Source organism: Danio aesculapii, chromosome 3 (assembly GCF_903798145.1).
Source record: "Danio aesculapii chromosome 3, fDanAes4.1, whole genome shotgun sequence".
NCBI lineage: Eukaryota > Metazoa > Chordata > Actinopteri > Cypriniformes > Danionidae > Danio > Danio aesculapii.
Window position 1 is genome coordinate 42145241 of NC_079437.1, and position 22992 is coordinate 42168232.

The 22992-nt window shown below is 37.4% G+C and overlaps 1 protein-coding gene across 2 annotated transcripts in view; it reads left to right on the top strand.

Annotated features, from left to right (window-relative positions):
- The window catches only part of si:ch211-198m17.1 (mucin-2), a 44752-nt gene that overhangs the window by 16085 nt on the left and 5675 nt on the right, over positions 1-22992 (top strand). The window contains exons 2-13 of one of the 2 annotated variants that reach the window (XM_056454035.1): positions 1724-1786; positions 7794-9866; positions 9986-10087; positions 10270-10376; positions 11825-11883; positions 11966-12111; positions 13478-13612; positions 13846-13888; positions 16112-16149; positions 18380-18470; positions 18578-18767; positions 20787-20801. In XM_056454035.1, coding sequence (XP_056310010.1) covers positions 1724-1786; positions 7794-9866; positions 9986-10087; positions 10270-10376; positions 11825-11883; positions 11966-12111; positions 13478-13612; positions 13846-13888; positions 16112-16149; positions 18380-18470; positions 18578-18767; positions 20787-20801 — 3062 coding nt within the window. The remainder of the gene's footprint in view (positions 1-1723; positions 1787-7793; positions 9867-9985; positions 10088-10269; positions 10377-11824; positions 11884-11965; positions 12112-13477; positions 13613-13845; positions 13889-16111; positions 16150-18379; positions 18471-18577; positions 18768-20786; positions 20802-22992) is intronic. The other variant, XM_056454036.1, reaches the window with a different exon arrangement.

Genomic DNA, 22992 nt, shown 5'->3' on the forward strand with positions numbered 1-22992 from the left:
CATGGTAAAAATTAGGGGGCTTTTCTTTTTCTGGATTGCTTTTCAAAACATTGCGGTTAGGTTTAGGGAAGGTGGTGGGCGAGTCAATCGGTGCTTTTGAAAATACTATTGGTTGTGTTTAGGGAAGGGGGTGGGGGGAGCTGTGGGGGATCGGTCGGTTGGTCAGTCAGTCAGTGAGTCAGTCAACAGCTACCTCTGGTGGATTTATGTGAGAACAGCAAGTGTGTATGGCACTCGCGAGAGAAATTTCAGATCTAAAAAACAGAAACTGCAAAAAAAGTAGCTCCTGGGATGTATTTCATTCTCTCCAGAAATGTATACACAGGGGTATTATTTCAGAATGAGCCTGGGTTGTGTAATAGCCAAATCACCAGAAACAACAGAAAACTATGCCAAGTGTTCTTTGAATTTTGGCCACCACTTTGTGCTTTACTCCATTCACATTTTTAATAGCAATCTAGGGATATTCCATAAAAAAAAGCTGAATGTAAACACAAATATGCACATAAAATCTTAACATGTGCTCAGGAATGCTTATATGAGTGCATTTTGTATGCATGATAAGAAGAATTGTCAATAAGCTTTAATTGAAACACATATATCAAAAAAATTATTTGATCTACAGTGTAAAGCTCCTCTGTCTACATCACAACAGATCATTTTACTTGGCATTGGACAAACCAGTGAACCAGTCTTAGTGCACACATTTAACACGTTGTTGAGCCAAAGTCTATCATCCAAATGATTTGGTTAAATAACCTCCCAAAATAAGATTATGTTACCAAACATAAGTCGTCCATCATGTAATGCATGATCACATGAATTAATTATTTGTCATTTATTATGAGGGGGGCTACAGGGGTTTCCCCATTTGCAGTATCTTTCATTTTAGTAATAGTAAATTATTTATTATCACTATTAAATTCATTCAGATTTTATTTATAATTTGTGGTAGTTTTCCATAAAGTGCCAATTGTGTTCTCCTGTACGTATGGGACAAATTAAATAATTATTCTTTGCTTTTAAATGATTATTTTCCTTTTTATGTAATTTAAAGTGTTAACTTCAAATGGAAACCACACTGTTGATTGATTAATCAGGCCTAAATGGTTTTTAAACAAATAATTAGAGCCTATATCTGTTCCATTTTATTGACCTTTTCTTCTCCATTAAGCGTGAATGAATGTGACTTTATTGCTGGGTAAACTGTGAATCAAGAGGTCTGTGTGACCATTTAGGTGTGTGGAAAAACGGCTTAATATATAACCGAGAAGTTATGCAAATAGCCTAATAGTCCTCATTTCTTTATAACTTTCTTTCTATGTCTGCACTCGGATTTCTGACTCCATTTTGAAAGCAAGCAATAAAAGCATGACAGCTGTGTGTGTGTGTTCAGGAGTTCACTTTTCCTTGTCATGTATTGTTCTTTTGTTTGTGGTTGCTAGGTATTAACTGAGGCAGCATATAACTGCAGGTGGCAGTCACGCCGTGTGACTGTTTGTTCTTGGAAAATAATGAAATAACTGTCAGGATGTGATGCACACTTTGTGTATGACAGTAAATAGTTCCTTATTGACCGCTGAATTATTAACAGGGTGTGCCTGATTGGATTATAAGAAGACCTTACTTACAGGAAACTGACTGACAATTGAATTTTGTGTCTTAGATTGTATGCTTTTGTTGTATATCTGTTGTTCATACCATTTTGTTTGTGTTTTCACAGCTGTAATAGAGATAGATGCAAATGCCACAAACTCACCCATTGGAGCTCCCGCCACGACTGTTGGTAAGGTCACATTAACTGCTTCCAGCACACACTGTATTTTAATTTACAATTCACACTATTAACAAACCATTAACTAAGACTTTAAGCTCAATTAAAGGGGTGGTCCACTACAATATCATATGCTATCAGGTTACACGTATTCACCACACGCATACACCCTGTGCAACAAAGGGGCGTGGCCAGAGGCGCTGTAAAGTAGCAGAGAAAACTAAAATGGTGTCCAAACGCTGCTATTTCCACAGAGCTCGTTCTGTTTCTGTATTTGGCCTTCCAAAGGACATGACATAATAAGAGAGGTGCTTACAATTTAATTTTAATGTTCCAGAGAATTATAAAAAATATATAGCTAGCATTTGACAAAGGACGGCTTCCAGAATCTCTCCCAGTTCAGTACTGGATTCGGCTAAAAACTCCTCAAAGAAGGGGCAGCTCTAACCATAATAGAAGCAGCTATGGATTGTGAGCCACAACCTGTAAGTATTTTTATTTGCTAAAATGTATCTATCAGTTTCTAGCGTTAATGATATTTTGTAGCAAGGACGTAAACAAGGATGTAAACAACTGGAAATGCTGTTTGGCACCATTAACAATTTAGCTACAATTTCATATTTATCCCTCAAATCCCTATAAACAACCACAACAGGCCTGTAGCCAGGGGAGGTTCGGGTGGTTTGAAAGACTCACTGACAAAGGTCCAGAATTGTTTTCATACATGACCTAATTTGTCCTATTTTTACAGCTATTCCATAATAAATTGTGAAAATAACCCACTGAAGAAGGCTTTAAGACCAAGAGAAATCTTGTGTTGCTGTTTCAGTAAAGTGGAATGTGCTGGCCAGTTTGTTATTTGCCTAATACATGACAATAGGCTAGTTTTAATTAAAAACCGATTCCTATTTTTAACTAATGCTATGTATTGTAATACATTTGAATTAAAAAAAATAATTATAGTTCTTATATTTCTTTATTCTAAATCTTTAGAAAATGTTTTTAACACATCAGAAAGTGTGGTTGGTTGTGATGACCATCCAACAAGCTTATTCAGCAAAAAATAGTGCTTAAAATGTCAGTAAAATGCAGTTTTTTAACATGATTAAATAGAAAATAAGGCGAATAACTGCCAAAGGGTCCACTTTTTAAGAAAAAAGAACCACTCTTTTTATCAGGCTGTCTACAGGCCTGCACAATCTTCAACATCACTGCAGTGTCTCTCTATGCGGACACTTTCCCTGCATTCTACATCTCAAACAACTAACTCACAAAAGATATTTGAACATTTTATATTACTCACACATGCTTATTCTGAAAACATGTGAAAGACACTTGTCAGAATGTATTTTAGAGGACAGGCGTGAGGTTTAGTTGTGTCCTCTGTTTCATTTTCTGTCTGATTCAGGCTCAAACTGATACGGCTAACCGCTACTCTGACTGACACAGCATATTATGTTAGCTGACCAATCAGAGCCTTTTGAGGGTGGGTTTTCGGAGGAACTAGGACAGTCGTTTTCATGTTAGCTGAGTAGCTGTATATAATCAAAGATATATGAAAAATAACATGATTTTTTACAAATGAAGCATGAGCACACATTGCTTTGCATCTTATAAACACAACCAAGCCTTAAAAATACACTCTGGACCACCCCTTTAATAGTTAGTAAAGTACAGTAGTAGTTGAATTTAGGTATTGGGTAGGGTTAGGATGTAAAATAAGATTATACATTATAGGTGCTAATAAACTGATAATATCTTAATAATAGGCAGGTAATAAGGCAGTATTATATGGTGTGAATTAAAGTGCTATCAAATATATTAAATATATTTTTTAAAAATTCAGTTGCTTGGACAATAATAAAATCTCCTCTCATATTGGTTTTAATACTGGATTCACACTCCTTTGTTTATTTAATGATGTGAGGATGGGCTTTAAGCATTTAAGTGGAGGAACTATAACTTAAAGTCCTAAATAAACATTAGCACACCTTATTTGAAGATTTTATTATAAAGAGCTTCTGTCTTTGAAAAAAAAAGATCTACAGCTTAATTCAAATATTTGTTGGTGAATGCTTACTTTCACATGGTCATTTCCATAGTGATAGTCAATCTGTTGCTAATAGCACGCTATAAACCAGTGGTGCCCAAACCTGTTCCTGAAGGGCCACCGTCTTGCAGAGTTTATTTCCTGCCCTAATTAAAGACAGCTAAACCAATTAATCAAGGTCTTCAGACTCTTCAGAAACTTCTAGCCAAGTTTGTTCATTCTAATTCTGTAGGACAATGACATTCCAGGAGCTGGGATGGACACCCCTGCTGAAACAAATGCATTGAAAGTAAAGATGTAAAAAGCTCATTTGTGCAGCATGTGAGACCTAAGCATAACGTACTGCATGTTTGTCAAGCATGTTTATTTGAAAAGAAATGGAAAAAGTAGCACATTGGAATGGACAAACACATTTTGTGTGTGAACCCATATAGTCAGCCCGGGCTCATTCTGAATTGTACCTCTATATACTTTTCTGAAGATCATCCCAGGCGCTATGTTTTCTTGCAGTTTTTGTATTTGTGAATCCACGAGAGGCCGCTGTGTACGCTTTTTCAGAATTTATATTTCTCTCACGAGTGCCATTCGTGCCTGCTGTTCTCTCGTAAACCCACAAGAGGCCACTGTTGACTGACTGTTTGACTGACTGACCGATCGACTGACCCACCCTCCCCCTTCCCTAAACCCAACCATTAGTATTTTAAAAAGCACAGATTGACCCAAAATTTTGAGGAATACATCATAAATTTAACACAGGCTCATTCTGAAAACATAGCCGTTTTTGGAGATTGCCGGTAGATACGTTTCATATGTTTATGGAGAGTGCAAATTATGTAACCAGAGCTACAGTATGTATGGTGCATTTCATCTTTAAAATGAATGCTACGAGGCGGTATGATGCCGTTCCTTTTCTCGCTTACCAGCTGACCACTTATTTCCATATTGACGGCTTTTCCACTGTTACCAGTTTGTCTGGTAGCTCGACACGTAAGTCGGTAGACTTGAGACACAGAGCTTGTTGACCAGAGTGTGAGTTGATCACGGCAATGGGGTTGAGTCTGGTGAAGAACGGTTCCAGAAAGTTTTTGTTTGGCAAAAACAAAAGCCAAAAAATAAAATAAACAAGTAAATAACAGGATGAGGATGTGGTAAAATTTGAAAATGTGGTAAAAATCAGGGGGCTTTTCTTTTTCTGGTTTGCTTTTTAAAAATTGCGATTAGGTTTAGGGAAGGGGGTGAGTGGGTCAATAGGTGCTTTTTTAAAATGCTGTTGGTTGGGTTAAGTGAAGTGGTAGGGTGGGGGGATCGGTCGGTTGGTCAGTCAGTAAATCAGTCAGTCGACAGCATCCTCTAGTGGATTTATGTGAGTACAGCAGGCATGATTGGCACGTGTGAGAGAAATTTGAGATCTAAAAAGCGTACACAGCAGCCTCTGGTGGATTCGCGAAAACATAAACTGCTAAAAAATGTAGGTCCTGGGACGTATTTTGCTCTCTTCAGAAATGTATATAGGGGTACGTAATCAGAATGGGTTGTGCTGCCTGGGTTGCATAAATCCTGCCTTTTCTATGTAAAGAAACCGAATATGAGCCAAATCACAAAATCAAGTTATACTTGTAATTATAAGCAGTAATTGGAAATGGTAAACAGTAAATGGCCAAAGACATATGGCAAAGGTGAATTAGATAAACTACATTGGGAATAATGTGTGAGTATGTATGTGTGAATGAGAGAGCGTATGGGTGTTTCTCTTAGGGCTGGGTTGCGGCAGGAAGGATAAAACATCTACCAGTAAAGCAGAGTTATTGGTGGTTTGTTCCGCTGTGGCGACCCCTGTTAATGCATGATAATAATGAGTCAATGAGAGTGATCAGGAGTGTCTAATCCTGCTCCTGGAGGGCCATTGTGCTGCAGAGTTTAGCTCCAACAAGCTCCAAAACACTTACCCTGATTAGCCAGTTAATGTGTGTATAATTTGTGTCAGAACTAAACACTGCAGGGCAGTGGTCCTCAAATTAACTTGTGTTTACTTTTAAAAATGTAGTTTCTTTTAAAAATGTCACACTTCTGTTAAAAGTTTTTGAGAAGGTTAAGGAATCCTATGTCAGGCATTGATGGAATTATAATAATTATTGCACTTTTGTTAGACTTGACACACCCCAAAACAAGCACTCAGCTAGAACAGCAATACAACAGAACATTTTTGGTAGAAACAATTAAATTGTCAAAGATATCATCTAGTGCATGTGTCTCACGTCACCAGATTGGCCATGCTGCACACAGATGTAAAAAGGGGCAATTGCCTGGTGCTCTGTGTTTTGAGGGGGGCCCCTGGACCCTCCTTTCAGTTTGTCACTAAATACACACAGTGCAAAAACAACAAAGTTAGTGTCTCTACTGGTTTTAATGTTAGGGTAGACAGAGATTTTTCTTTTATATTGGTTAAATGTTAGTTTATCAAAATACGACAATGATATTAATAATTAATAAACCAATCCCCTGAGACTTTCATTCATCAGAACACAAATTAAAATATTTCAGATGAAATCCAAGTGCTCCCTCATCCTCCCAATGTTCTCGAGACATTTAAAGTCCAGAAAAGGAACTGAAAACATTGTCCAAATATTCCATGTGACTTCAGTAGTTCAGCTGTAATCATTTGAATCTCTAAAAACACAATTGCGTGCCAAAAAACTGTTAATAAAATTCTATTTTTCTCATTGTCAAGGTGCACTATATATTGCCACTAGTATTGCCACTAGTATTGCCCATAGTAGACACACACCCTGATCTGATACAAAACACTTGGGCAAACAAAGTTGTTTTTAAAGGGCTCCTATGATGAAAATCATTTTTTGAACACTGATGGACAGAACTGTGTGTAGGTATAGTGTGTTCAGATTCATATTGGAGTGACAGAAACACAAAATCTCTTTTTTAAATTTGCGGACATTAAAATAAGATCCAAGTCACTTCCATTTTGAGGCCCACCGCAACGTGACGTAGGAGTGTGGTTTCCCTGCCCACTGAATTGATTGACAGCATGTATTAACATGTCTCCACAGTAACGTGTATAATCATATCAACCAGACAGGGTGTGCTCAAAGCAACTGGGATTAAAAGATCTGTTCAGCTCTCTGTGATCATCAGTCATTATTAAATGTGATCAAGAATGAGTTTTACAAGTTTGAAACGTTTTTAAAACAGTGCATGTTTGTAATGAAGTACAGCGATTTTACCATTTTTACTTTATCACCACAGCTGCAGTGTCAGTACAATTATAAAAAAAGACTCTTCAATCCCGGGTTATGGATGTAAATCAGATTTATTTTGCACATTAACATAACAGATGTCTATGTGTGTGTGAGATCTGCTTCCTTCATGTCTGTCACTGTGCTGTTTATCTGAAGCAGCTGAGGCGGAGATTGAGGCACACTTTGACAGGCACATGGGAACGGTGGGTTGGGAGAACTAGCATTAAAGGCACAGGCAACAAAAACAGCTACAAGATGCTCAGAGCTGAAAATTACAAACTTCTGAAAGGTATAATAAATAATCTGATGGGTGTTTTGAGCTGAAACTTTACAGACACGTTCTGGAGACACAAAAGACTTCTCTTAAATCTTGAAAAAGGGGTAAAATTGGTGCCCATTAACAAATTTGTTCTTGGAGGTTCCTGTGATTACAGTCAAAGCACTGAAGCCAGGTCTGCATTGACATGGCATTTCCTTCTTTTTCTGAACTTTGTATAATCCCATGACAATAACTTTCTATGGATGTTGAGAGAGCTCTAAGAGCTCTAATCTAAAATATCTTCATTTGTGAAGATGAATGAAGGTCTCAGGGGGGTTAGAACAGGACAAGGGTGAGTAGATTATAACAGAATTTTTGCTTTTGGGTGAACTAACACGTATGTCCTCATGCTGTAATCATTATTTGTGTTCCTAATTATGTATTTGTGGCCAACAGCAACAAGCATTCCATCTGGGAATACAAATACAGCATTCCCAAACAATGCTACAACTTCAGCTTTGTTGACAACACGTCGTGGTGATGTCACTTCTCTACTCTCGTCTACTCAAGACAGCATTTCAAGCTCATCCACAACTTCCCTAGTTAATGCTACAAGCTCATCAGTGAGTACACCAGGAAATGCCACAACTTCACCTGCACCTGTAGCCAACACCACAACTCCACTTGAACCTACAGCGGGGAATGCAACAGCCAATCCTGTAACTGCACCAGGGGACAACACAACTACTCATTTCCCTGAGCCAACTCCACCCCACACTACAAGTGGCAATTACACAACTCCTCCCAATAACACACCAGGCTACACCACTGCTCCATCAATTACAACACCAAGCAATGTCACAATTACTGCGCAAACCACTTCAGGTAACGATACAACTGCAAACTATGCTACGACGTCACCCTCAGCCACACACTTACCAACACCAGAGAACAACACAACAGGAAACGCTACCACACCACCCATCACTACACCAGGGAACTTTACAACAGGGGATTCTACTGTACCAGCCCTTACTACACCAGTAAATGCTACTACACCACCCTTTACTACATCAGGAAGCAATACAACAGGCAACGCTACTGCACCACCCATGACTACACCAGTAAATGCTACTACACAACCCTTAATTACACCAGGGAATGATACAACGGAGAGTGCTTCTAGACCACCCATGACTACACCAGTGAATTCTACTATACCCTCCTTTACTACACCAGAAAGCAATACAACAGGAAACGCTACTGCACCATCCATGACTACACCAGTAATTGCTACTACACAACCCTTAACTACATCAGAGAACAATACAACAGGTAAAACTTCTGCACCATCCATGACTACGCCAGTGAATGCTACTACACATCCTTTAACTACTCTAGAAAACAATGCCACAGTAAATGCCACCACACCATCTATGACCACACTAATAAATGCTACTACACCACCTATAACTACACCAGGGAGCAATACAACAGTAAATGCTACTACACCACACATGAGTACAACAACGAACAATGCCACAGTAAATGCTACTACACCACACAGTACTACACCAGGGAGCGATGCAACAGTAAATGCTACAACACCACCCATAACTACACCCTGGAACCATACCACAGTAAATGCAACTACATCACCCATAACTACAACAGGGAACAATACCACAGTGAATGCTACTACACCACACATTACTACACCAGGGAGCAACACAACAGTAAATGTTACAACACCACCAATAACCACACCAAGGAACCATACCACAGTAAATGCAACAACACCACCACCCATAACTACACCCGGGAACCATACCACAGTAAATGCAACAACAACACCCATAACTACACCAGGAAGCAATACCACAATAAATGCTACTACACCACAAATTACTGCACCAGGGAGCAACACAACAGTACATGCTACTACACCACTTACTAGCACACCAGGAAGCAATACCACAGTAAATGCTACTACACCCTCCATAACTACACCAGGGAGCAATACAACAGTAAATGCTACTACACCCTCCATAACTACAACAGGGAGCAATACAACAGTAAATGCTCCTACACCACACATTACTACACCCGGAAACAATTCCACAGTAAATGCTACAACACCTCCCATTACTACAACAGGGAGCAACACAACAGTAAATGCTACCACACCACCCATTACTACACCAGGGAGCAACACAACAGTAAATGCTACCACACCACCTATTACTACACCAGGGAGCAACACAACAGTAAATGCGACAACACCACCTATTACTACACCAGGGAGCAATACCACAGTAAATGCGACAACACCACCCGTTACTACACCAGGGAGCAATACCACAGTAAATGCTACTACTCCACCCATTACTACACCAGGGAGCAATACCACAGTAAATGCTACCACACCACCACAATCTACTCCAGGGAATACTACTCTACCACCCATAACCAACTCAACAACTGGACCCATCGTATCTACTACTAACCCAACTAACACCACCACATCAGGTGTGTTTGAATGTTGTGTAGGTCTCGAATATAATGTGCATGCAATGTAAATGTTGACAAATGGCTTTAATACTTTCCCCATTCATAAACACTGAGTTATATTCCTTATTCCCTTTTAGGTACTTGTCCTACAGTGCCCTGCCCATCACTCAGTGTCTGTGTGAACTCTGTCTGCCAGTGCTTGGCTGGAACTGTTCTTTTAAATAATATTTGTGTGGAAAGTAAGTACCTGTTGCCAAGCCTCTTTCATTCACTTGTCCTATTTGTTCTCACATAGGGTCATCAGACTGAATCGCTCTTATTTTAAGTTGCATAACATCACTCATTTTATTAAAGTGATTTTTAGGAATAATGAAAGGAACTTAATACAAAAGAGTGAGTGTAACTTTTTTTCTTTTCCCAGCTAAAACCTTTGCTAGTTCACTACGAGTGAACCGCACTTTTGATGATGCCATGAATGATCCCAAGTCACCTCAATTTCAGGGAATTGCAAATGAGATCATGGCTGCGGTAGGTCACAAACTTACATTACTTACAAAGTTTAAAATAAGTCAGTATGTAATATTTGTGATAATATTTGTAAATATGGAAAGATATATACATGGGTGGGACAATGTCAATTTATTGTTGGAGGTTTCATAGCTAAATTTGACCAGCCCGGTGGCTAATCTTCATTGACTGCACATTCCACCAGTAAGAGCAGAGTGTGGAGGTTGAATTAGCAGAGTAATAGCATAGTTTTGCTTAAAACACGCTTAATGCTATACTAGCTGGCAGCTAGCTCTATGCAACTCTCACATGGTCACCCACTGAAGCTAAGCAGGGTTGTGCCCGGTCAGTACCTGGATGGGAGACCACATGGGAAAACTAGGTTGCTGCAGGAAGTGGTGTTAGTGAGACCAGCAGGGGGCGCCCAACCTGTGGTCTGTGTGGGTCCTAATGCCCCAGTATAGTGACGGGGACTCTATACTGCTCAGTGAGCGCCGTCATTCGGATGAGATGTTAAACCGAGGTCCCGACTCTCTTTGGTCATTAAAAAGTCCTTTGAAAAAGAGTAGAGGTTTAACCTCGACATCCTGGCCAAATCTGCCAACTGGCCTTTGTCTGTCAGGGCCTCCTAACCATCCCCATATCATAATTGGCTTTGTTACTCTGTCTCCTCTCCACCAATCAGCTGGTGTGTGGTGTGCGGTCTGGCGCAATATGGCTGCCATCGCGTCATCCAGGTGGATGCTGCACACTGGTGGTGGATGAGAAGATTCCCCCTAATGTGTAAAGCATTTTGAGTGTCCAGAAAAGCACTATATAAATGTATGGCATTATTAAAAATTACTATTATCAAAACATTGCAATGCACACAACATTATGGGTGACATGACAGTGTTCAAAAAAAGAGAAATGTTGGTGCATATCTTGTTGGCGTGTCTGTGACCGAGACTGTGACCAGGGTAATCTCAGCATACCCCCAAGAAGGACCACATCCAACAGGAGTAACTGTGTATACAAGAGGAAGCTGTCTCAAAGGGATGTCCAGGTGCTTTCCTGGATTGTATCCAAAAAACATAAAACCACAGCTGCCCAACTCACTGCAGAATTAAATGTGCACCTCAACTCAAAGAAGAATACCACCCAGACTGTTGTATGCCCAGAGTGAAGCATGGTGGTGAATCAGTGATGGTTTGGGCTGCAATATCATGGCAATACCCTAAGCTCAATACTTCTGCTAGTTTGGTTCAAACATTAGCTTCGTCACAAATGGGACACTATACACTATTTCATTTTATTTTTATTTCTCAAAACTTAATTTTCACTTTGCAATTTTTGGAGATTTGCATATATTTATTTATTTTTTGCCTAATACTTGATTTTTTGTTCGTAAAACTTTCTTTTATTTTGCAAGTATTTATGGCCCTCGATTGATTCCATAAAAAATCAACACTCCTCATTTTTCACCACAGGTAAATGGAGCCATGCGTAACCAGAAAAACTACATTAACTGTACAGTGATTAAATTGACGTAAGTGGCTCTTTAAAACATTTCTTACAAAACTCTTAAAAAGATTATATTAAAATTTCCTAATCGGTGTAAATGTTTCCAGGCCTGGCAGTGTAGTGGCCACAGTAAACACATTTTTTGAGCCCAACTCTCCAGTCACCCAGGAATCGGTTTCATCTGCCATAACTACTGCTATACAACAGTGCAATAACACAAATTGTGGGATACTTGCTGGTGCACAATATAGGGGTAAGTGTCTTGAAAAAATACACCATTTATATTTTACTGTAAAACACAAGTGTTAATAATTCTAACTTCAACTGTATATTTATAAGTCAGAATTATTAGCCCCCCTTTGATTTTTTATTATATATCTTCAAAATGATGTTTAACAGAGCAAGGACATTTTCACAGTATGTCTGATAATATTTTTTGTCTGGAGAAAGTCTTATTTGTTTTATTTTGGCTAGAATAAAAACAATTTAAAATTATTAGCCCCTGTAAGCAATATATTTTTTCGATAGTCTACAGAACAAACCACTGTCATACAATAACTTGCCTAATTACCCTAACCTGCCTAGTTAACCTAATTAACCTAGTTAAGCCTTTAAATGTCACTTTAAGCTGTATAGAACTGTCTTGACAATTATGTAGTAAAATATTATTTACTGTCATCATGACAAAGATAAAGTAAATCAGTTATTAGAGATGAGTTATTAAAACTATTATGGTTAGAGATGTGTTGAAATATATATATATATATATATATATATATATATATATATATATATATATATATGAAAATTGTGTTCCCTATTTTTAGAAATGTTTATACCCCTTTTTGGATCATAGGGGTTATATACTGTATCAAAAAGATTATTCAGTTAAATTCATCTTTATTTCTATAGCGCTTTTTCAATCAAGGTTGTGTCATAGCAGCTTAACATAGACTTTCTAGTAAATTGCAATTGAATTGCAATTAAAAATGTGTCAGTCCAGTTTTCAGAGTTAAAGTTCAATTTAAAGTTAATATTTATTCCTCAAATATGATTACACAATACAGCTATGTTTTTTTAAATGGGAAATTCTTAAAATACATTTCAGAAACTGACATGACCATCAAAAAATAATTATAAAAAAAATGCTGAATTAGTTAAAAGCCAAAAAACATTGTAATGTTTGAGTAACAATGATTGATTTTTCTTTCATGCCAAGAATCATTAGAATATTAAGGAAAGATTGTGTTCCTTGAAGATATTTAGCTAATTTCTTACTGTAAATATATCAAAACTTAATTTTTTATTAGTAATATGCATTGCTAAGAACTTAATTCGCATAACCTCAAAGGGGATTTTCTTAGTATTTAGATTTTTTTAACCATCAGATTCCAGATATTCAAACAGTTGTATCTCCACCAATTTTTGTCCTAACAAACCATACATCAACTTTCAGCTACATCTCAGTTTCCAAAGTATTACACCAATGAATGCTTTTGTAGTCCATTAGTAGCTTTTTAGGACATATTAGTTGACATTAAAAGTCCTTTAGTTTCAAATGATGACATACCTAATATATGTATACTGCGCTCTCTTTCCATATCATTGCCTATTTCTAGAAACTAGTCTGTGTGCCCAAAATCCTCCTCCTTGTGATACCGAAACTACAGTGTGTAATACTAAAGATGGGTCTGCCTTCTGTACCTGTGTAACTGGTTACGTCCCCAGTCCTTACCAGGTCAAAAGCTGCAGTGGTGAGTTTTTATTACTGCATAAAAAAATCACATGAGCTACCATGTATGTTTATGTTTGCATATAATAATCATTGCTGACCTTTGAGCTTGACGTGGTTTCATCCATGGTAACAGACATATTAATCCTGAGCTGGTGACATCAGTGCTTATAATGTACTCTCTTTTTCTGACTGTTCTACAATCTCTCCATGATTCCAATCGATTGAGTTTATTTTCTGCTTTTTTTTTCACAGCTTGCCCAAGTGGCTCTAAAGCACATGAAAATAAATGTGTGCCGTGAGTAGAATTTCATTCTTTTTTCATAACACACATCGGTGTCAACTTTTTATGTGCACTGTAAAAAAATCCATTATTTTACTTTTTTTTTTTTTTTCGGCAGTTGAGGTGCCGGAAAAAAAACCGTAAAATAACGGCCATTAAATTACAGAAATTTACCATAAAATAACAGCTGTTAAATTACAAAAATTTACCATAAAATAACAGCTGTTAAATTACAGAAATTTACCATAAAATAACAGCTGTTAAATTACAGAAATTTACCATAAAATAACAGCTGTTAAATTACAGAAATTTACCATAAAATAACAGCTGTTAAATTACAGAAATTTACCATAAAATAACAGCTGTTAAATTACAGAAATTTACCATAAAATAACAGCTGTTAAATTACAGAAATTTACCATAAAATAACAGCTGTTGAATTACAGAAATTTACCATAAAATAACAGCTGTTGAATTACAGAAATTTACCATAAAATAACAGCTGTTGAATTACAGAAATTTACCATAAAATAACAGCTGTTAAATTACAGAAATTTACTATAAAATAATGGATGTTAAAGGGCACATCGTTTACCTATTTTTTATGATTTAAAATTAATATTATGGTTCTTCTGAGTGTGCCAGTTTAGGTTTAAAACACAATTCAGATTTTTTTTATTATAATGTGTTAAAAAGTGTCATGTTGGGGGCGTGTCCACAGTTGGTTTACGGGTGTGTTGCTTCACATGTAGACTAGTTTCGGCTTCCCGCAACACAGACAGGCAGACTTGAGAGGAGCAGGAGAGGATCCGCATTCAGTCGTACATGTACGACTCGGACACAGACCAAGCAGAGAGTACAAAATCATTTGTGTCTTTGTACAGTTTTACAGCCAACTGTGTGCTAGTTTCAAGTGTCGAGCTTGTACACAGAAACTAATAACCACGCACACTGAATTAACTTTTACTGAGGCACCGGATGTGCCGCTCGAAGCCGTGACACGGCACACCAGACACTCTCTGTGGCGCGGCAGAAACATGTGTCCCGAATCGTCGCGCCACGCAATTTTGAATTCTAAACATAGGTTTCTGCAGCGGTCCGCGGCGCCCAGCCGTCGACTTGAGTGTACCCTGATAGAAACCTATGTTTAGAATTCTAAAACGCATGCTAGTTAAGATCACAGGGAGCTTCTGGGATCGCGAGAAATGCAAACGGCTGAAGTATAAGGTAGACTCAATGAGAAGTACACATGTTTGCAAACCTGCCTAAAGATACAACCAATAATTCCGATTAGAGCGATAATGTGGAGAATATTGATCTTGTGTTGAGCCCAATGAGCCTTGCATCTAAAAATAGAGCTAGGGTGTTCCTTTAGTGATATCGCTTCGACTCACGCTGATAATGACGGACGTGAATCAACAAACTGAGGATATGATGACGTGCCTGTCAATCAATATTGGTGGGCGGGGGGACCGCTCTCCTACGTAAAGTTGCGGTCGGTTTGAAAACCGCTCCAATTGGTCCACCGATTTTTATGTTGTTAAATTGAAAAAAAAGCACTGGGTGTGCTTATATCACTCCAATATGACAGTCTATACACCATACATGCACATATGTCTGTCCAAACAGCTTGAAAAGTAGATTTTTTACAATAGGTGCCCTTTAAATTACCAAACTTTACTGTAAATTAACAGAAATTAAATTACAAGTAAATTGCTGGTAAATTTCTGCAATTTAACGTGTGTTATTTTATGGTAAATTTCTGTAATTTAACGGCCGTTATTTTAAATTTATGCAAAAGAAATTTAACGGCACTCCAAAAAACATAAAATATTTTTTTTTAGTGTGTCCATTTGAGAATATAGGGCATTTAAAATCATGGTGTCAATTTATAGGGCAACCTATAAGACATAAAAATGGCAGTTTTCAACATTTAAAGTGGATCATCATCTTTCATCAAAGTTGCACTAAAATTATTAAACAACCCTCATTCTTGTCTTTGGACAATTTTGAAAAGCTTTTTTGATCTACTTAGTAGTAATAATAATCAAATACTCACAGTCATACTTTAAACAAGATGTTTTAGTAATTCCAGTTGTCCTCTGTGTTACAATGTGAACTAATGTTTTCAAAATAATATGTATTTGAGAAAATACTGCCCCCTTGTGTCATGGCAAAATTCCAACAGTCTCGTATCTGTGAAGATGCTTCATCATATTTATTTATTTTCTTTAACAGATGTTCATTTGGATATTCTGGATTCAACTGTAATGACTGTAAGTTATACTTTTTTACAGTATTCCTCGTTTTTTAAAAATGACAACCTACTTAATTCAAAATATTACTATAAAATACTAATTCATAATTCTACAATGTTTTGTTATACCCCTTTAATTGCCTGCTCTACCAAATGGTTGACCATATTTTGACTGTTTTAAATAATGTCTGTTAAAGTCATTTAAAGATTGACTGTTTTAAATGATGGTTTACACACACAGCATTGTTGGTTTACAAAAAAATCAAACAAACATCATTCTGTTGCACTTGATTTTGGGTTTTATCGTACATTTAACATGTTAAATGAGAATCTGAAATATTTTATGGCTTGTAAAGGTGTATTTAGTATTAAAGAAGGTTTTATTTTGATTATGTTTTTAAAAAAAATTGGTCTTACACTTTGACTTTTCATAATATATGTATTAATTCAGGTACTTTTACCATAAACTGTCATATCAGCCATTTGGTAGAGGTTGATATTTTAGAAATTAGGGGATGTTTTGGAAAAAAAAATGCATTGAGTGTGTTAACTAGCGACGTTAGGAGTTAAGAAATGCTATCCAAAAATGTTTTTCTTAATGGGACAGTTAAATGGATACTATAAAAATGGAATTGCTTTATATTTTTAACCATAATTATTATCATCAGCAAATTCTTGTTTAGATTTGAATAATTTTAATTTGTATTAATAATAAATTTAGTGATTTTATTAATCATGATATTAACGTTTCAAAAAAACACATAAACCATTTAAAATAAATGATAATAAAACAATAATCTAAAACAAATCCTTACCAGTGAGAATTGTTATTTGAATATATCATTTTTCAGACTTATTTTTTTTTTTTCTAAAAACATGCAGTCAAAGAATTACCAGTATTAACAACATTGGTTTGAATGGAATTACTGTGACTGTTCAAAGACTGCACACCTTTTAAAATCTATTCTAACCAAACAACATCAAAGCAAAATAAATGACATCTTTCTTGCTTACACTTTTACTTTCATGGCGAAATTTTAGCGAAATCACATGCTTATGATTGACCACGACTGGTCCCCCATTAGCTATCACATGATACACCAGATGATGAGTCAAAATGCACATAAATACCTCTGTTTCCTTACCTTAGCCATCTTTGGCCCTGTTTACACTAATATGTTTTAGTTTTAAAACAGCATTTTAGAATGAAAACGATCCACGTCCACACTGTCATATCACCTAGAGTTTCTGAACAGCTCTCCATCCACACTATACCACTGAAAATGCACATCATGTAGCCACACACAGTCTTTGGCATGCGCTGTAGTGCATGCAGACGTCTGAGCTCCAGGCAGTCAGTGGGTGCTTTGAACACATATACCCAGATGAGAGCAGGGCACGTCGTACAGTTCATCAAGGATCTTCCGCTGGATTTCATCTCACTGTATACTTTTATAATGGCCATTATTGATTATTAAAATGGATATTCAGCAAATGAGACAGGGTATGTTTTGTATTTTTCGAAGAAAATGAAAGGAGCCAGTTATGTTATAGGCTATGTTATGGTATAGGATTTTTGTTATAAATATGCATACAGTGATGATAATATTAATATGTAGCTACACAACGCCTCAACATTTTTAGTGTCTGTTAAGTTATTATCAAAATAAAATAGGCAGTTCTTATATCATGTTTTAATTTTATTGTTAGGATAGTAAAACAACATAGCCAGGGTGATGTCAATATATGAAGTGAAGTCTGAACTAACAAGGAAAGGGTGCAAGACTGAACTTAATTTTAAGGAAAATTCCCCAATCAGAATGTCTGCAACCACGCTTCCGTTTTCAGATGTCTCAGTTTTCCCCCATCCGTAATGACACTGAGCAGCAGTGTTTTAAAACCATAACCCTTTTTAGCGTTTCCAAAACACTCCGTTTTCAGGGCTCACCAACTTCGGGGTAGTGTGAACGGAAGGTGTAACTGTAGCAAAACTTACGCGTTTTTTATTTTCATATATATCAAAAAATATAATTAAACTATTAAAATAAATACATATTTTGAGGGTATTAAAGCATTTTCAAAATGTGTTCCCGTTATTAACAAAATGCATTTAATGTGAAAAAGAAGCTCTGATCAAAACAAACCTGTACGCACTATACTTTTTTAATTTACACAATTCATTACCTGCATTTGTTCATTTATCAATGACTTTGTGTATGTATAATATATGTCTAATGCTTTCTGTGCAGCCTCTCTGTTGGCTCTAGTGGTGGTGGCCTGTATATTAGGGGGTCTTCTGCTCATTGCGATTGTGGTAGCTATCATCTACATCTGTAGGAGGTGAGTGTTTTCGAGATGTGGATTTAAATGTCTTTGCATTGGTTTTCTGTGCTTGAGAAGGTATATACATTTGTTGACATGGTGTGTGTGTATTATTGATTTTTCAGCAAGAAGAAGCCAGACATCAATTACTTCAGCAGCCCGTACCCTGCTGGGGACTACCGGACCCATTGGTCTTCTCAGGAGGTCCGCCATATCCCCCGTGCCACTCTCACATCCACCTCCAGCCATGATGCCTCTGGAAACAGTCTGGAGATGTCTGAAGCAATGGGCAAGAAAGGGCACAGTAACGGATTGGTGAGAATCCCCTTTTCTTAAAACCTCAGAGTTGTAAACCTGTTAAACTCTGTTTGACAGAGTAAGTGTACTTATCTTTAGAGTTTTTAAATAACGTTTTATTGCAAGATTTCATTTAATTAATACTAATATGTGACCCTGGAACACAAGACCAGTCTTATGTTGCATGGGTACATTTTTGGCCATATCCGAAAATACATTGTCTCAAAGTGATTGATTTTTCTTTATGCCAAAGATCATTAGGATATAACATAAAGATATGGTTAGATGATTTTATTATTATTATTATTATTATTATTATTATTATTATTATTATTATTAATAATAATAATATTATTAAATATTTTTTAATTATTATTATTATTATTTCAGACTGTAAATGTAACAAAGCAAAATTTTATGATTAGCAATATCTATTGCAAAGCACTTAATTTGGGCAACTTTATAGGGAATTTTCTCAGTATTTTGATTTTTGTGAGCACTTATGTTCCAGAACTCTGCCAAATATTGACCTGTCCTAACAAACAACACATTAATGGAAAGCTTATTTCTGACCCTGGACCAAAAAAAATAAAAAATGTAAAATAATAATAAAAAAATATATATATATATATATATATATAAAAATAAAATAAAATAAAATAAATAAAATAAAATAAAATAAAATAAAATAAAATAAAATAAATAAATAAATAAATAAATAAAAAGTGATAATTGTCACTTATTTTGAAATTGAGGTTTTATAAATGCTGAATTAATGTATGGTTTGTTAGGATTGGGCAATATTTGGCTGGTATACAACTATTTAAAACTCTGAAATTGAGACAACCACCTTTTAAGCAGAATAAATGAAGTTCATGTTACTATTCTAAAATTCAGTTTTGATTGATCAAATTATTTTAAAATATCTTCATAAAACATGATATTTCTTACAAAACATAATATTCTAATAATTGTTGGCATAAACAAAATAAAAAATATAATTTTGACCCATTCAATGTTCTTTTGGCCAAAAATACACTGGACTGGTTTTGTCATTCAGTGTCATATATTAGTAAGTGAAGTTAGGTTTAGTTTTATTTAATCATTTTATAGAAGAATTATTAAGATCATTCTCATTTTTTGGGGTCAGTTTTCTATTAAAATATTAAGCAGAAGAGCTTTTTTTCAACATAAATAATAACACTTTTTTTGACATTTTTTATTATTTTATGCAAAAGAATTTTCATAAAGGACAATATTTAATGGGAGTGCTGTATAGAACTAATCACACGGCCTCCCGCGGTCCATCCGCTACGCCACTGCTTTTATATAAAATACGATTTGTTGACCCCAGATGTTTATAATCACTATGATGATATAATTTGAATATAAAGTCATGTATATTGCTTTTACATAAAATATTTACTTTGACTTTTTATAATGCTTATAATTCTACATACTTTTATTAATTGTAGAAATGAACTCACTGTAAGTTACAGTTCAATATCTTCAAGTATTCAAAAACTCTTCATGTATCTTACACATGCAAGCATCTTCAGGATAGACATGCACTAACATAGCAACACCACTAACAAATACTAAACATTGTTTAATCAGACTAAAACTAATTTCCAAATCTTCACTCTGTCTGCCAAGCTGAACTCTGCTAACAATCTCCTCCTAACTGAATCAATGATTGCATTTTCAGTGATTGACTGAACTCCATTATAAGCAGATGAATCCCAACACAGCCACACAAACTGTAAAGAGAGTCTATTGCTTGAGTGAAACATTATTTTTGCAGTTAGTGTGAGGCAAAGACAGGTTAACAGGTTACTGATGTACTTTACAACTATTTATAATTTAAACGTTAATGTTTTTAAATTTTCATTTTAGCATACATAATGGATATTCAAGATTTGTGGTCAGTTAGCTCATAAACAAACCTCTTTCTGTGTGTGTTTGTGCACGTATCGTGGCCGTTGTGTTGTGTATGTTTGTGTCCGGGCTTGATTTCCCCCTCACTCCAAACACTAGAAGATTGGAGGAAAGGTAAGTCACCGACTCGATGGAAAAACCTGGGCTGTTAATGTGTGTTCTTTTGCGTCAAGGCAGACACAGACTTAGACAAATATGAACGCACACATTATGCGCTGTAATTCTGTAGTAAAAAAGAGATAATTGTGTTAGTAAAACACTACATTAAAACATTAAATGACTGTTCTGAAAATGGCCACCAAGTGAACTGACTTGCCTTAAAGGGAATTTCATAGCCAAGTTCTGAGTTAAATACAACTTAAAGTTAAGTGAGCATTTCTGCAGCACAGCTCAGTTATAACCAATGTAACTGACATAAAGAGTGTCACGGATTGGTCAGGCTCTCACGACCCCCGATCACTCTCAAGAGCTGGTGGACCAGTTGAAGCGGATTCTACAGCCACCAGCTCCACTTTCCAACGCACCACCAGCACCGAGCACTTCCGCCTCCACAGTTTCTTCTTCGGCCCTTCCTTCCAGTCCCATGGCCCGACCAGCGCCCTACTCAGGCGGAGCGGGGGAGTGCAATGGTTTTCTGTTACAATGTTCCCTCATATTCGAAATGCAACCTTCTCTATATCCCACAGATAAGTCAAAGATCGCCTACATCGTATCACTACTCTCTGGGCCTGCACTTAAATGGGCTGAGACGATCTGGAACCAAGCCGGGCCGGTCATGAATTCCATCACTACCTTCACGGAGTATTTCAAAGAGGTGTTTGGACGTTCTGATGGGGAAGTAGCCGCTGGAGAGCAGCTGTATCATCTAAAGCAAGGTACTCTATCCACACAGGAATATGCTCTCCGGTTTCGCACTCTAGCAGCTGCAAGTGGATGGAATGAGAGATCGTTGTTGACCACGTATCGGCTCGGCTTGGAACCCACTCTCCGAATCCAGCTGGCCACATTAGATGATACTATGGGTCTGGAGAGATTCATCCAACATTCTCTCCGATGTTCCGATCGTCTCCGTTCCTATCAACAGGACACCATCACCCCCTCGTCTGCACTCCTCCAATCGCCTGAGTCAACAGCCTCTCCAGAACCAGAACCCATGATAATAGAGTCTGGAAGACTGACATCAGCGGAACGACAGAGGAGGCTGACCCGGGGTCTGTGTCTATACTGCGGTGTCAGTGGACACACCCGTATGGAGTGTCCCCTTCGTCCCATTCGGACTTCAGTGAGTGTATTCAGTACGAATATTGAACAATGTAAACCACTTACTACCACCGTACAAATAACTACTGCCTCTATTTCTCTCCTTGTCACAGCCCTCATCGACTCCGGGTCAGCAGGGAACTTCATCTCCCAATCCCTCTGTCGTCAACTCCACCTACGTACTGAGGCGTCCTCGCATATATACCAGATACAACCGATAACCCAGTGCACTCGATCTTCGACCCGTATCCATCGACAATGCGAAGACATCCTTCTTCAAGTGGGGTTGTTACATCAAGAGAGGATTCAATTTCTGGTTCTGGAGGGTGCAAATATGGACATCATTCTAGGGCGCCCGTGGCTGGTGAAGCACGATCCCATCATCTCTTGGGGCACAGGAGAGATAAAGAAATGGGGATCTGGATGTACACCTACCTGTTTTCCAAATCTCCCTCTTCAAGGTCGGAACCCCATTTCTTTGTTTACAACATCGGTCGAGAGTCCTCCTGAGAAGCAGTCTATCCACATTCCTAAGGAGTACAGCTCCTTTCATGATGTCTTCTGCCCCAAGAGAGCTTCCCAGCTACCGCCGCATCGGCCATGGGACTGCGCGATCGACCTAGTTCCAGATGCCCAGTTGCCAAGAGGTAGGATCTACCCGCTCTCGCTTCCAGAGAATCAGGCAATGGAAGATTACATAAGGGAGGCTCTGAGTCAGGGGTACATACGTCACTCAAAATCACCAGCCACCTCAAGCTTCTTCTTTGTGGCCAAGAAGGACGGAGGGCTGCGTCCATGCATCGACTACAGGGTCCTAAATAACGGTACAGTAAAATACCGATATCCCCTTCCTCTGGTACCAGCCGCTTTGGAACAGCTCCGAGAAGCTAAAGTCTTCACTAAATTGGACCTCCGCAGCGCGTATAATCTGATAAGAATACGTGAGGGGGACCAATGGAAGACAGCATTCGTGACCCCTACTGGCCACTATGAATATGAGGTCATGCCTTACGGTCTGGTCAACGCCCCCTCCGTATTCCAAAAC